Source organism: Dicentrarchus labrax, unplaced genomic scaffold (genome assembly GCF_905237075.1).
Source record: "Dicentrarchus labrax unplaced genomic scaffold, dlabrax2021, whole genome shotgun sequence".
NCBI lineage: Eukaryota > Metazoa > Chordata > Actinopteri > Moronidae > Dicentrarchus > Dicentrarchus labrax.
Window position 1 is genome coordinate 14718046 of NW_026136701.1, and position 15731 is coordinate 14733776.

General features: G+C 39.6%; 2 protein-coding genes across 3 annotated transcripts in view; both read left to right on the plus strand.

Moving 5' to 3' along the window:
- Positions 1 to 4876, plus strand: part of LOC127365175 (laminin subunit alpha-3-like) — a 54125-nt gene extending 49249 nt beyond the window's left edge. The window contains 8 exon segments of the mRNA XM_051403025.1: positions 489 to 622; positions 812 to 992; positions 1086 to 1244; positions 1370 to 1535; positions 2220 to 2374; positions 2671 to 2764; positions 2873 to 2992; positions 3407 to 4876. Coding sequence (XP_051258985.1) covers positions 489 to 622; positions 812 to 992; positions 1086 to 1244; positions 1370 to 1535; positions 2220 to 2374; positions 2671 to 2764; positions 2873 to 2992; positions 3407 to 3549 — 1152 coding nt within the window. The 3' untranslated portion in view covers positions 3550 to 4876.
- A 1079-nt stretch (positions 4877 to 5955) lies between these two features.
- Positions 5956 to 15613, plus strand: LOC127363487 (tetratricopeptide repeat protein 39C). 2 transcript variants are annotated; one of them, XM_051399987.1, is made up of 14 exons: positions 5956 to 6400; positions 7763 to 7811; positions 9208 to 9336; positions 9523 to 9637; positions 9805 to 10201; positions 11821 to 11989; positions 12094 to 12187; positions 12269 to 12376; positions 12467 to 12576; positions 12666 to 12789; positions 12882 to 12979; positions 13122 to 13226; positions 13405 to 13443; positions 14849 to 15613. In XM_051399987.1, exons 1-14 carry the CDS (start codon positions 6255 to 6257, stop codon positions 14936 to 14938), a joined length of 1773 nt encoding a protein of 590 aa, XP_051255947.1. In that variant the 5' UTR covers positions 5956 to 6254; the 3' UTR covers positions 14939 to 15613. The 2 variants fall into 2 exon arrangements, with proteins under 2 accessions (XP_051255947.1, XP_051255956.1); XM_051399996.1 differs by lacking the exons at positions 5956 to 6400; positions 7763 to 7811; positions 9208 to 9336; positions 9523 to 9637 and having other exon boundaries at positions 10078 to 10209.
- Positions 15614 to 15731: the final 118 nt, after the last annotated feature.

The window sequence follows — 15731 nt, forward strand, 5'->3', positions numbered from 1 at the left end:
GTAAACTGAATATATTTGGGTTAGGGTTAGGGTTTTCGACTATTGGATGGACAAAACCAACCATTTAATTAAGATTACTCGGGCTTTGGGAAATTTTGGATAGGCATTTTTCACTATTTTCTAACATTTCATTGATGAAACGATTAGTTGATTAATCTACAAAATAATCCCCAGATGAATTGATAATGAAAATGATCATTAGTTGAATCATGGCATTCATTTATTCAGTATAACAACACATCCTCTCACCTGTGGGTAAAACTTTCCTTAGAAGATCTTTTGTTTTAGTGTCTGTTTGGTGGAGCTTCAATTTAATACAGAATGACTGTCATTCTTACCACTATACATTGTTGCACCCTGCCATCTTTATTTATTGACAGAGTGGAACCCCTTTGGAGACTTCCCAAAAACGTGAGAGGAAACAATTATTTGAGGACCAACTTTCTACCTTGTGCTGAGTGTCTTTCTTTGTATCTGTGCTATTTTAGGATGGCGTGATGCAGGCGATAAATGAGAGTCTATCAACGTGTGCTTTACCAGCCCTGGTTCAACATGCTTATCGGATGGGCGGCCCTGTTAGCAGCCTGAGCTACAGCCTTCCACTACAGGTCCTGCAGCCCAGGTGGGTGACCTGTATTGCCTTACTGCACCATTTCACAATACAAATGCATGCACACACATGAAACTTTCTGAGGATTTCAAAATGAAAAGCGTGCTTGGCTGAGTCCATTATCTCAAGAACAATGCTGCTGTTATGTCAGAGCCAACACACACAGACACTTAAGATGATGTCTTTCCTTATTTGATCCAGGCCCCACTTTTCTCTGGATGTCAAGACTCGAGCTCCAGAGGGCCTGCTGTTCTTTTCTGCTACCAGAGGAGGGCGCTCTCATCTCGCTTTATACATATCCAAAGGCAGGATCAGACTGTCTGTAGGAAAACAGAAGGAGATCTTCAACAGGGAGAAGTACAATGATGGAAAGTGGCACTCGGTCAGTGGAAATACTCGTAATTTAAATCTCATTATAGAACAAAACTGAATACTTTATTATTCTTAATGTATATGGTAACTATGTTGTCTGTAGGTCATATTTAGTTTGGAGAAGAAGAAATTTCGACTGGTTGTGGATGGGATCAGGGCCCAGGATGGTCAGCTGACCAGTGCTGAGTTGACATCCATGCAGCAATTTGTGTCCCCTGTGTACCTGGGCAGTGTCCCAGAGTCCCTTCACAAGGAACTGAAGGTAAAAAGAAAAGTAGACACTGGCCAATTCACACAAGCATGCGCAAAAACATTTTAATTCACAAACTGTAATGTGTGTATATATTTTTTTCTAATTTTGTATTTTGTATTTTTATCCATTTCTAGTCGAAGGCCCTTCCAAAACAGAGTGTGTCTGGCTGTATCCGCAATTTTAAAATGAATGGAGCTCCAATGTCAAATCCATCAACAAACCGTGGTGCTGGCCCCTGTTTCGAGGGACAGGCACAAAGAGGGGCTTATTTCTCAGGGAATGGAGCACATGTCATTATCAGTGAGTACACCCCTCTGATAACAATCTGAAGATTCTACATTTCAAATGGCTATAAGGATGTCTTATAAGCTTTTGTCTGCAATCAAAAACAAGTCAGTGAAAATGCTTACTAATAAAAATACTAGTACAACATATACAAAAAGACAGAGAATGGACTTCCAAAAAGAGGGTTAAAACTATTAATTCTCATAAAAGTAGTGTAATTTCAGCATTTTCATCTTATTTTTCACATATTTTATAGGTCAAATGATATTTTAATAATTTACTAGGAATTACCCTGAAAGTGACCATCTCTTCATTTATAAATAAATTTGATACTTTCTACTTAATTACATTTAATTTGAAATACTAAACCTTTCGTTAAATCTTCCATATAATATACAACCTGCAGTGCACTGAGTTAAACAAGTTACACACTAGATATTAATTGACACTAATTAATTAAAGAACAGTCTCCTTATTTTTCTATAATTAGCACAGAATTAAATATTGCTTTCAAGGACACTTACTAGGAAATTAGTTACATGTCAACCTTCTAGGAAATTATGAGACCCGTAACAAAGAGTCTCCTTGATACTGTATGTCCTTTTCATGGCAGTTTCCTGATTGTTTTGATATTTACAGTCTAAAATAATTTATTTGTTACAATGTCAATGATGAAAACATCTGTTTTCTGTATTTCAGATGACTCCTTTGATGTGGGCTCCAGCTTTGAGCTGCTTTTTAACATTCGTCCACGGAGTCTGTCTGGACTTCTGCTACATGTTGGTGATTCCAGCAGGACCCAGTATGGACCTGCGATGGGCCATTATTTTAGTGTCTACATGCTCAGAGGAGAGGTGAGGACTAACTCTGTGTCAGTTTAATGAGGCCACATCAGTTGTGTTTTTATGGCCAGAACCCAAAACTTACGGTTTTGGAAAGTAAAGATGTAATTATAAATTGGATTGAGCCTTGATTGGACAAACACATCTCTTAGCTTCTCTGTAATAAACATAAACTACTGTTCAAGTGTTGGGGACTTTGGAATAACAGAACAGATCTGAAATTGAATCTAGACTGAAAAGGTGTCTTTACTTAAAGTGTGTTCCCTGTACACATGATTAAAAGCTCTGTGTGTGGCTCTCATTTACAGGTAGTGGCAAAAGTGAACAATGGAAAGGGGGAATTCATGGTGGCGGTGAAGCCAAAAGCTTCTTTATGTGATGGCCTGTTTCATAAAATCTCAGGTAAAACGCATACATTCACTTCGTGAATTGTTCAAGACAAACTAATATACTACTATACACTGATATTAATTATCTTTTGCATTAAATCACTGTCCGTGTGCCTTCTAGTAATCAAGAGGAAAAATGTTGTGCAACTGCATGTGGACACAATAGACAATTACAAGATTGGACCACCATCTTCCATTACAACTTTGACCAAAGACCCTTTGTATGTGGGTGGCATTCCTGGTGAGTATTAATCTGTTAATCTGAGAGTTAATCTACTTATTTTAGTTTTAGTTAAATGTATTCACACTTATGAAAAATATGAAAATACCATAGGACAATAACATATACCGTATAATAATATGAGAAAAAAGTGATATTGCATGTATAACAGACAACTATCATGTGTCTTTCAGGGCAAGCCCCAAACTATTGTGCTCTTAAGATATAACAACATACTGTAAATATGAATTGCCTTTAAAACATAAAATACTGTAAAATGAATAATGAAATCAATCTAATAGTTAGCAATCCAGGATTTATTTAAAATCCCCATAAACTCATGTTAGTTAACATGCAATCAGTTAATAATATAAATTAGTAAAAATAAGATAGGACAATATAATTACTTACCAGTCCACCATATTTCTCCTGCAGAGATGTTAATGCAACGGACGCTCCCTGTCACGTCGTCCTTTGTGGGATGCATCCAGGAGATGAGGCTCAATGGCGACTCTGTCTCTTTCGACAGGCTGTCTGGTGCGTTCGGTCCCATCAACCTCAAAGAGTGTCCAGGCTGAAAGAACTATATATCATCATTAAACAAACCTTGGGACCACGTCCACCACCAACCATGTGCAATCTGTTACCAAGACAGAGAATGTGTTTGTGTGTAAGAATGTATATATAATGAGGTGTGTGTTTCAGTGGGGTGTGTGTGTGTGTGTGTGTGTGTGTGTGTGTGTGTGTGTGTGTGTGTTTGAGAGTGTGTGTGTGTAAAACGGATATTTGAGCAGCAGCTTACAGGTTCATAATATTTGCTGCTCAGTTATACATTTCTGTATTTATTTTGTGATAGAATCATGTATCACTGCACCAGTTCACAAATGCATACTCTAACAGATGTTTTACAGTCTGATGTGTTGGTCCATTCTTTTTCCGTCGACAATCAAATGCTACTGAATAAGCTTGTGATTGGTCAGGGTTGCAGTATGAGCAACCCAGCACTTTAAGAAATCAAATGATACCTTTTGTCATGGTGCTTTAATGAAGATCAACATTATTAGTTGATTTGTTTTTTGTTTTGTTTTTGTTTGTTGGACTTTATAATAATTACGTTTACACCCATGGTGCTCAGTTCAGTGACATTTCAGAGGGTTGTCTGGCTATTTTATATTCATATCCACATGCTATCATATAGACATTCTGGATTTTAACTGGTTTAATGGAGATGGAGCCCTCTCACAGGCCATGAATATTATGGTTTTTCCCATTTTGTATTACTGTTCTGAATCCATTTTCCATTTTGCATTCCTTTTTCATGCATGAGGATGTTCTGAGTGGTTGCTGACGTAAGTTACACCCACCAGAAAACAGCGTACTGAATTTTGTGGAGCATTGTTTATGAGTTAAACAACCAACATAGATACCAGTATCATAAGTCTCATAATTATGGTCAGTCATGTTTGGGACCATTTAGCCCACATTGCTATTAAGTTGAAAGTAATATAACACAAAACATGTTGTATTTTAGGTATTATTTGAGAGTTACATTAATGTATTTAAATTCCCCAGCAAGTGTTTTCTTCTTTCTTTCCTACTTTGTACATTTGTGGAAACGTGTGATATGATAAAAAAAAAGCATGATAATTAGACATATTTTTATATGCATTCCTGTCTTGTGACCACTGATTTGTAAAGTATTTTGTAATTTGTTCAATTAATGTTCTTTATAAATACTTATCAGTGCCATAAGTAGGTCTTGTGATCATGGTGACAACTCACATTATTATATGTATTGAGAAATACCTTTTTATCAGACATCTGGGATTTGTTGTTGAATTACACTCAGCAAAATGTGTATACTTTTGATTGCAAAATTAGACAAATAAATGTTTTCTTTTTGAATAGGTCTCGTATTTAATATTGGTGCGAGGAAACATGTTGCAATGCAGTATATAATGTTGATTTGTCCCCATATGCTCATGTTTTGGGGTAGGGTGATTCAGCTCAAACTAGAGTAAGTTAGGATAAAGTGTTCAGTTATTACACTTATAACAGGATTTTCCTTTTTATTAACACACCCTTTATGGCCTTTAGGGAAGTATAATATTCTTATAATTTGAATAAGAGTAGGCAGTTATCAACAAGGACAATGAAGTCATATCCTCAGTATACAAACTGGGAATATGGGGATTTTAAATGACCAGAGGAGACATTCATATTACAATTACACATCGTGTATTTTTAAAGTTGACTGAAATTTTATTTAGTTGCTAAAAAGATATTTAAATTTGACTATTTTTATATTTAAAAAATCCTTAACAATTAAGATAAAATAAAGGAATCCACCAGAATTACACCATAGTATTGAGAATGCTTTGACAGAGCAATTACAGAGCAATCATATTGGGAGCTAAACATATTTATATATATAACTACTATTTATGAATTTACTATTTTAGAACTACTATGAACTACTAAATCAGTGAAAATGTTCTAAAGAGTAATTTGGATTCTTGAGCTCAGTATTTCCAATATTACACTTGTGCTGCTGGGCTTTTAGCTGGCTGGCTCTCCAGCAGAAAACCACCACGCCCACTCTGATGCTGCCTTTAACTGACTTTGTTAAATCATGTTCAACAAAAACCGAACCACAAAAACATAAAGTACCCTCTGACGGTAGAAAGCGTGCAGTGGGAATACAGGCGAAATTTGTGACAGAATGTGATGGATCAAACAATTCGGTGTAAATTTGGTTATTTCACTTCATTTCCTATAAAATGTACGAGGAAAAAAATACAACATGACAAAGCACGCAAAAGAGAAATGAATATACGAATATCAAACAGGAGGAGAAAAATAACACCTCTAGCACTGCTAAATTGACGTGTTTCAACGGCCCTAATCTCGTGTGATTATTGCTTGGTTGTTTCTGCACAATCTGATCGGAAACGCGATAATTCCGATAGCACTTGAAGGCAGCACACTTCCTGTCTGCGCAGGAGCACACGAACCACCGGTCAGGCGGCAGAATACGGAACAGCGACACAACTACTGGATACACGGACACCGTCCTCACTCATGTTATTTGCTCTTAGTCAACATGGACCGGTTCGCCCATTAGCCCCTCCTCATGTAACACTAGAAATATGACTTCGTTTGCTGCAAAAAAACTGCGCCACCGACTGAGACTGCTCTGCCTGTAAGTAAAGTAACGAGACGAACCGTACATCCCACCCCCCTCCTCCTTTAGCGCCTCGCCTCCGGTATCGGGTATCTCTCAATGGCGGACCCGACGGAACCAGCCCCGGCAAGCGTGGAGGATGAGAAGACAGAGCGTATCAACGACGCAGAGCTGGCACTGAAGGGGATCAATATGCTCCTCAACAATGGATTCAAGGAGAGCGACGAGCTATTCCGGACATACAGGTATTTGAGTGTCTTGTAGGAGACATTAAGCAATATTACTGATTCTATTTTAGTCCGGTAATGAATACTTATATATATATATATCCTCTGCAGGGGGTTGTTAAATGGCTAGTTTAATGTTTGCAAACTACTGTGGTGAACCAGCGTGCGTAGAAGCCATTAATGCGTTTAACTCCCCTCATTCACTGCCTGTGCTTACTTTGCAAAACAAAACCTCACCATCCCTGTCACGCTCGTACAGTGTAGCACCATATGATCTGGTCACAAGCAGGATGAGTACTGTTTAAATACCCTGAGCAAATATCCATACCCAGAATGACCCAGAGTGACTTGTGATGCTCAAACAGTATAATGACTTTATTATTATAATGATATTGCTCTCTCTCTCTCTCTGTCTCTCTCTGTGTGTGTTGTGTGTGTGTGTGTGTGTGTGTGTGTGTGTGTGTGGTGATTGGCTGATATACAAATGTTTTTAAAGATGCTTAAACAGGTCAGCATTTCTATCCGTGTTAGTAAGTTGTTTTCAGTTAACTTTGAACAGGTTTGTGTTAAATTTGTCACCTGGACCCTGATAGTTTCCTCACATTACAACCACATGTCATTATTGGATTTGTTGCATCCATGTTTTTGGAAAATCAAGTGCATTTATTGGATGTAATGTAGTGTCCAAATGTAGAGATTAAACTTGCAAATGATCCTCTAACCTAGTCGTTCCCATCCTGTGGAGTCAGGACCCCGTTTAATCTGAGACAGTTCTTCACACTTAATTCTAATTTTCTCCTTTTCGTGTTTGAATCTTTTACCTTTTTAAAGCCTATTCAAATAAAGTGGGTGGAAAACACTCACTGGTTTGGTCGAGCTCATTACAAGAAAGCTGTGCTGTTATAATATGGGCTGATTATCTCTTGGAAGGCTTTGCTTTCAACATGAACGTTGATGCCACAGAAGGGCAACCCCCTATGTGTCCTGACCCCTGGTGAAGGCTTAAATGTCACCTCTTCCACTAATTGCATTTAGCACTAGGTGCCATCCTGCTTTGATTGCATCAGCAAAAAAAAAGAAAATAAAAATTGATGGGAAGTGAAAGACACAAACTCAGCAATGGAGAACAAGCTTGTGACTTGGGTTCAGTTAAATCACCACCACCGAGGTTATGACGGGATATATGTACCAACTGAAACGACCACATTCCTGTTGAGTCAAGTCACTTTGTCTGGCTGTCATTTTGTGCCTTCACAGTGAAACAGGCTTAACACATTTTTGTTGCGCCACCCATGAACTGCTTAATGCCCCATAGATATGTCGCCTGTTCAAACAGCGCATCACTCAATGACATCACCCTTTCTTTATCTTCTGTTTCAGGAACTACAGTCCTTTGATGAGTTTCGGGGCTAGTTTTGTGAGTTTTCTGGTGAGTCCAAAAGCAACATCCTTTTGCAGCACTCAACTTTATTACGTTTGTTTTGTGGCCCAAATGCTGACGAACATTATTGTAAATTGCACATGTCTGTTTCATAATGAGGTTCAAGGAATTTCCCTGCCTGTCACAAAGCCAGATGACTTCTTATTTGCGTGACCGACTAACTTCATGCCACAGTGAATTAGGGTTTGCATTGAGCTGTAATTTTATAATCCAGTTTTCACCCATTATGACGGTACATTACATTCCTTTGTCCACGTGCAGTAAGTGGATTCAAACCCAAAAATTGGAAATGCAACCCTCCCAAATAAAACAAGTAAAAGCATGTTTCAAGAGTATGGTCCATGTTACAAATAGAATAAACACATACAATACAGTTGAGTCTCAACCTTGGAAACAGGAGTTCAGTTGACAAAACAATCTTAACTCAAGGTTTACTTTTTACCATATCACAAGGTCTTTGTCAGCAGAAGAAATCCACATGTATTATCTTTTTTATTAACCTCTTGACTGATATGCGACGCCAGTTGATGTCCCCATCTGTCTGAAGGTGTTGAGATCTAGTTTAATAAACCTTTATTCACTTCAACTCTGAAGAATACTTGCTGCTACCTTCAGTGTCTGTTCTACTCTGCACATACGTCGTTCTGCACAGTGAAGCTCAAACACAACCAACTGTAGGAACAAGAAAGTGGAGGGGAACCGTAAGCATGACAAGATTTACTGGAAAACAAATAGCCCAAAACACAACAAGACTACAAAACCTGTTTGTGTGGATGAGATAACCAGATACCTCAGAATCCAGACATGCAAAGAGAAACTCAAGAAAAAAAATTCCAAAAAAGAGAGAAAAAAGGAAATGTTACTGCAGGCAAAGTACCAGAGGGATCCTTCATCTTGATGGATAAGGGTTTCCCTGTATGATCAGTTTAGAGCTATTGTAACTTGATTAATTAAATCACAATGCAAACAATACATTATTAAAGAAAAAAATAAAATAAACTTTATTCAGTTCAACAATTTTGCTTCCTTATTCTGTCAATAATTGAATTTTAAAATGTAAATACAGACAAATGTGTCTGCTTATCATACTCTACCTCACAATACATTTGCTTTCTGCTTTAACATTTACACTGTAAAGACTCATTTTCAGTGGCCGAGCCGACCTGTTTTGGTTTTCCGGAGGTGGCTTCATGTTGTCTTAAGCAGTTCGGAAAGGTCATGGCAAACTGATGTCAAATACATGAAAAGAAAGTACAGGACTCCTACACATTGTTTGTTCATATGCAATCTGAAAAGTCAGTAAAGTTTAGTTTAGGATCACCAACATTTAGTCTGGAGTAGTTGTATGGAAATGACGGGGTTATTTATCTGGCTATCTCTCTAGAATGCCATGATGACATTTGAAGAGGAGAAAATGCAGATGGCCTTTGAGGACCTCAAAGCTACAGAGAAACTGTGTGAGAGTGAAAACACTGGTGTCATTGAAACCATTAAAAACAAGATCAAGAGGAGTGTGAGTAACTTATTCAACACATAATTTAATTGAATGTAATCGAATGATGTATGACGAATGCAGATTGTCTGAAAAGGACCGTTGTATGTTGGAATGAATGTCCAGGTTTGTTAGCTTGCCGAGATGTCTATTTGTCATGTCTGTTTGTCACCTCGGTCTCTAAGTGTGAGGTGTTTGTGTGGGCAGGCGGACTCTCAGAGGTCGGGGGTGGCTGCAGTGGACCGACTCCAGAGGCAGATTATCATTGCAGACTGCCAGGTTTACCTTGCAGTGCTGTCTTTCATCAAACAAGATCTGTCATGTAAGGGAACTTTTAGTGCTTTTTGGCTTAACTATGAAGACTGCACATTTATTGGTGTGAAATGGAAATAATGAACTTTGCAGTTCTGTAATCTTAGTTTTAATATTATTAGCTACCACTGCAAAGGACAGTGTGTTTCACTGACCTCAACTTCAATCTCCTGACAGCATACATCAAAGGTGGCTGGATCCTCCGTAAAGCCTGGAAGATGTACAACAAATGTTACAGCGACATCTCACACCTGCAGGAGGGCAGCAGACGAAGAGCGTCTGAACAGCAACCTACGCCGCCTCCGTCTCTGTCCTCCTCCTCAGACCGCAGCCGCTCCTCTTCGCCTGGGCCAAGCCTGTCACAGAGACTGGACAGGGTCAGCCCGGAGGCTTTGGATCGGCTTAAAGGTTCAGTCAGCTTTGGTTATGGACTCTTCCACCTCTGTATCTCAATGGTGCCACCGCACCTACTGAAGATTGTCAACTTGCTGGGTTTCCCTGGCGACCGCCTTCAAGGCCTGTCAGCGCTCACATATGCCAGTGAAAGTAAGGACATGAAGGCCCCCTTAGCTACGTGAGTATGTGAGTGAGTACGTTTGTGTATCATCTGTATTCTGGCTGTAACTGGAACATGATCTAAATAATTCAACTGTAAACAACATGTCTAAGTAAGTGTAGGCCAGCTCCCTCATAGTAAGAGAAGCATCATTTCCTGAGGAAAGAAGGTGTGATTTTTGTGATACACAGTACTGTCTTGTGTTGGTGGCTACCATTAATCTACTGATCCAAAATTACCAAGATATTCATCACTAACTCATTGTATTCTGGTTTTTCAGGCCATGTGAAATTGACTGAATCATACAATAATCATTGTAATACAGAACATGAAAATTAGTTAAAAGTAATTACAAATATTCTAATTTTGTACCAGGCAGGGCTCCAGAGTGCGACTAATCATTTTTCTAGGTCGCACCGGTGCACCTGACGCTGCCCGGGTGAAAACATAAATTTATTTCGCAAGCGCATCATCTCTCTGTGCTCTCCTGTGACCGAACTCACACACTCATGGTGGGATCATATCGTGTTCTAATCCAATAAGAGACAGAGCTCGGGCGGGTCTTTGCCTCTGATTGGCTGTGGTCCTGTTCGCTGCGCTAAATTGTGTGTGTTAAAAATTGCGCGTGACCTGAGAGCGAGAATAGCTGACTAACTGAAACGGAAAAATAAAATAAACGCGACAAAACGAGGGAAAATGAAGAAAGGCAGAAATATTGAAAGTTTTTTCATTAAGAAAACCAAGCCTACAACCAGCCCTACTACTATAATCCCATCCATCCCCACTACTGAGAGTCCATCCTGTCAAGACACGGAGCCCTCGGTCCCTGGTGAGATGCCAAGCCCCGGTCCTTCGGCGACAGCATCAGACTCGGAACCAGAGGAGGAGACAACCGAGTCTGGGTTAGAGCCCGGCTCCGAGACCCAAATTAAAAAGGCCAAAATATATTCCTTCAGACAGGACTGAAGGAAACAATTTCTCTGGCTGAGGTACAACAAAGGACGTAACACAATGCACTGCGTGTACTGTCAGGAGTGCGGTCAGAATATGGCCGGAAATAGTGCATTCGTGAGCGGGTCAACAATGTTTCATATCGAGACTTTAAAAAAAACATAACATGTCTAAAAAACACACGATATGCCGTGACAAGTGTGTGTAGAGAAATTGGCCCCTCTCCCAGCTGTATTTCAGCGGCAGGTAGTAGTAATCATCATTATTATTATCATTAATAATTATTTTATTTTTATCTTTTTTAATTTTGAGTTTGAAATGTTCAATTTCAGCTCAGTGAAGCACTTTAAACACTTTATTTTTCTTTTTATATATAATTGTGCTTCAAATAAAGACAAGCATTTCTCTACACCTTATTCTTGTTTAAAAATCATTCACATTATATAAAAGTTATGGAGAGCGATAAAAAGTTGACCTTATAGCGTTAAAGGCAACGCAATGAAAAATTTGGGTGCACCTAAATTTTGTGCTGGTGCACCTAAAAAAAAAAAAAAGTTAGGCGCACCAGTGCAACCAATGCAAAAAGTTAGTCTGGAGCCCTGCCAGGTGGGATCATCTTTATATAAGATGTCATGTTTTTCTGTACAGTACACTCCCTCTCACTGGTCTCTGTGCTTCCTTTACAGCTTGGCCCTCTTGTGGTACCACACGGTAGTGCAGCCCTTCTTCGCTCTGGATGGCACAGACACACAGGCAGGCCTGATGGAAGCCAAATCCATTCTTCAACAAAGGGAGGCTATTTATCCAAACTCCTCCCTCTTCATGTTTTTTAAAGGCAGAGTTCAACGCCTTGAGGTGAATACATGTTAAGAATAGACCTGATTGTCCATGTGGCCTGACTTGTGAAAGCTCAATATTGTATCAGCCTGTAACTCACACCACAAAGTTCCCCTTTCTAGTGCCAGATCAGTAGTGCCTTGACGTCCTTCCGTGATGCCTTAGATCTGGCCTCTGACCAGAGGGAAATACAGCACGTGTGTTTATATGAAATAGGTACTATTTCCCCTCTCAGATTTCAAACCACCTTGCTCCACGCTAGTCTGCATCATAATTTCTGATTGTTGAATGTTTTAGGTTGGTGCAGCATGATCGAACTGAACTACACAGAAGCCTACAGAGCCTTTGAGAGACTGAAGACGGAGTCTCGCTGGTCCCAGTGCTACTACGCCTATTTAACTGGAGGTGGTTACAGTACAAATGAATAAGGCTTTAAAGGCATTTCTTGGAGGTTTGGTATTGGTTGCTCATCCATATTATACGTTGTTGTGTTAGTGTGCCAAGGAGCCACAGGTGACCTGGAGGGAGCTGTCTCTGTGTTCAAGGATGTTCAAAGACTTTTCAAACGCAAGAATAATCAGATCGAGTTGTTCTCCATGAAGAGGGTATGTATCCAGCTGACTTTCTATTAAACATTTTTGGTGCAAAATACAGTGAAAATCAGTGAAGTCTGAATGTACATTTTTTTTTTCAGGCTGAGAAGCTAAGGAGCACCAGTCTGTTCAAAGAACTCTGTATCCTGTCTGTGATCGAGATTCTTTACCTGTGGAAAGCTCTGCCCAACTGCTCCACCACCAAGCTACAGACAATGACACAAGGTACTCGATTTTATATTGTTTAAATCACCAACCCACACTTTTTATGTTGTTTATTTGTCTTTGGGTGTAACTAAACTTTATTATTTTTTTAGTTCTGCAGGGGATTGATGATGCCTCAAGTGCAGGCCTGAAAAATCTGCTTCTTGGTGCCATTAACAAATGTCTTCATAATACCAAAGATGCTATTCAGGTACTCCCATGTCTAATTAAATGCATAGGGCTTGGAAATATATTATGCAAGATACACTGCACCTAACTGTAGTTGTAGGACTGTTAAATTGTTATGTTGGTAAGACCTATAACTGATATCCCTAACCCCCTTTTTTTCGCAGTATTTCCATCTGGCTGCAAGGGATGAGGTGGGCCGTCTGAGCAACTCTTACGTGCAGCCCTACTCCTGCTATGAACTGGGCTGTGTGTTGCTGAACACCCCAGAGGCAAGTTTTGTGTGTGTGTGTGTGTGTGTGTGTGTGTGTGTGTGTGTGTGTGTGTGTGTGTGTGTGTGTGTGTGTGTGTGTGTGTGTGTGTGTGTGTGTGTGTGTGTGTGAGAGATAGACCATGTCTGAGATGGTGCAGAAGTCACAAAGTCTAATATTTTATTGTCTTGTGTTTCAGTCTGTAGCGAAGGGCAGAATGCTAATGCTTCAGGCCAAGGTACAGTAGGTTTCTTTATTGCATGGCTTTTTTAATTAATGCATCTAACGATTTGTATTTTATACTGGTTTTCATTAATTTATTGACTGTTCATAAACTTTATTAGTGGGTAGAAAGTTCCATGACTAGTTTTTCTCTAACAGGTTTCATTATTGGTTTACCCCTGAGACCAAAACATTGCCTCATTAAATTTATTTAGAGCAAGTAGTAGAGTGTCCTAGTAGAGAGGATTTTGCCTTATTTCTGCCTTCAGTTAAAGTTTTTGATCAAAGTCTTGTAAATAACTTAGGATGTGCTCTGACAGATCAATACACTCACTGCCTGATCAAGTGCTAGCATACCCAATAAAGGAGCAGCAAGCCCACTGCCAGTGTCAATGAACAGAGTACGGTGGGTCAGCTGGGCACTGAACTAGAGAGGGGGTTGGTGGTGTCGCGGCTGTAGCCATGGATGTAGAAGCTGGCTGGAGCTGTGGCAGGTTTCTGTCTTCGTGGAGTGGCCAGTGAATTGCGCTTCCTCTCCTCAGGGAGAAGGAGACCTCATACTGCACCTTGTTGGTTTAGGTCAGTGGTTCCCAACCTTATTCCTTAAGGGACCCCTTTTCTATCATTTAATAAACTGGCAACCCCAAACTAAGTGACATATTTTATGGATATTTCATATTATATTCAAATTCAGTGTTTTCTTGGCCCTGGCACTTGGGTGTTGTTCTATTATTAGATTTACTTAACTCTACATTTACTTACACACCCCTTTGAATCAAGAAAGCCCCCCGTGAAGCTTGGCGTCTCCTAGTCCAGACCCCCAGGTTTGGAACCTTTGGTTTAGGTAAGGTGTATTTGCATTGTCTGATCTCAGCATGGAGTCATGGCACCGCAAAGCAGGCTTCATCTCATTTACACCGAGCTGATAGTTCTGTCCCAGAATATCAGAGATGTGTCTGAACACCTTTTTAAATATTGCCTGTTACAACATGTTCCAGATGTGGTGAATGCAATTCCAAAATACATCAGTTTACATCAGTTTGTGTCCTGGTATCTGCATTGCCTGAGGTGCACTGGGTGCAGCCTCACCCACCTGCATTTGAATTGGAGACGTCTGGTGCAGCAGCATCGACTTTGTTAGTGGATGGACAGTTGACAGTGACGGAGCCTAGAGCTCAGGCTCTCTGCTGTTGCTTTAACAGCCAACTCTGCATGCCCGAGCAGATGCAGCAGTGTCTGACAGGAGCACAGGAGGAGCTAAGCAGCAGGCTCTCTGCTTCTTTAATGGGTATGCTGCTACTTGATTGGACAGCGAGTGTATTGATCAGCCTGAGAGTAATGACTGCAAAGCTTGTTAGAGTGGAGAGCACGAGCAAAATAAATGTTATTCACAATTTTGTCTGTTTTCATGGATTATGCAGGAGGACTATGCCGGATATGACTTTGAGAACAGGCTCCATGTTCGTATTCATTCAGCTCTTGCCTCTGTGAGGGCTGAAGCCCAGCCTTGACATTTTATCTGCACCTCAGGAAGAACTGAACGACAGAGAGGTCTTTTAAGAGAGCCACACCACCATTCTGCCACTAATGTTACGATTTTATTTGTTTTAATTTATTATTTTCATGTTTTGAGCCAATGTGTGCAATATATATTGTGTTTTATGGTAGCGCAGTTACAAGAGGGGTTTTATTTGTGTTACTATATTACAGAACAAATTATTTTATTGTTTACATGGTTAATTTCAAAATTAGATGCCAGTTAAATCAGATGAAAATCTAGAAATTAATTTTAAAAGCATCAGTCATATTGCTTCCACTGACGGACGGTTTTCCCTCTGATTTGAAGTCAAGTTGAGTCATGGTACATATCCAGTATTATTTGACCAAGCAATTAAAGCGAATGACTCAGCCTATAACTTTGAGAAGTGGATATTCTTACCGTCTGTGTTGGTTGCTGACTTTGACATTTGTGCTGTAAAGGCTTGCTAATCCATAGGCATGAGTACAAAGCAGTTTTTTTTAGCGTTGTCCCTTTTTTAAGCAGAAATGTTTTTATTGGTGTAAATGTCTTGCACAAAAGTTTTAATAGATGTGCCAACATCATGTTGTGCCACTATTGGCTGTATACTGGCTCTCCTTTTATATTGTTTGTTTTAAGATAATAAAATGAATATTGTAAAATGGAATATTGTTTTATCCACTATATTTGATTATGAGGTGATCATCATATGGGAGTGGGGCACCAAGATGTACATGCTGTATACATAAACTGCATTCTGCAACAACAAATGATTTAATAGCTCA

Excerpts from the sequence above, each read along its gene's own strand:
- LOC127363487 (XM_051399987.1), top strand. The coding sequence starts at position 6,255 with ATGGCGGACCCGACGGAACCAGCCCCGGCAAGCGTGGAGGATGAGAAG. Across the intron at positions 6,401-7,762 it reads GAGCTATTCCGGACATACAG|GAACTACAGTCCTTTGATGA; the intron begins GTATTTGAGTGT and ends CTTCTGTTTCAG. Across the intron at positions 12,377-12,466 it reads CTACGCCTATTTAACTGGAG|TGTGCCAAGGAGCCACAGGT; the intron begins GTGGTTACAGTA and ends TTGTTGTGTTAG.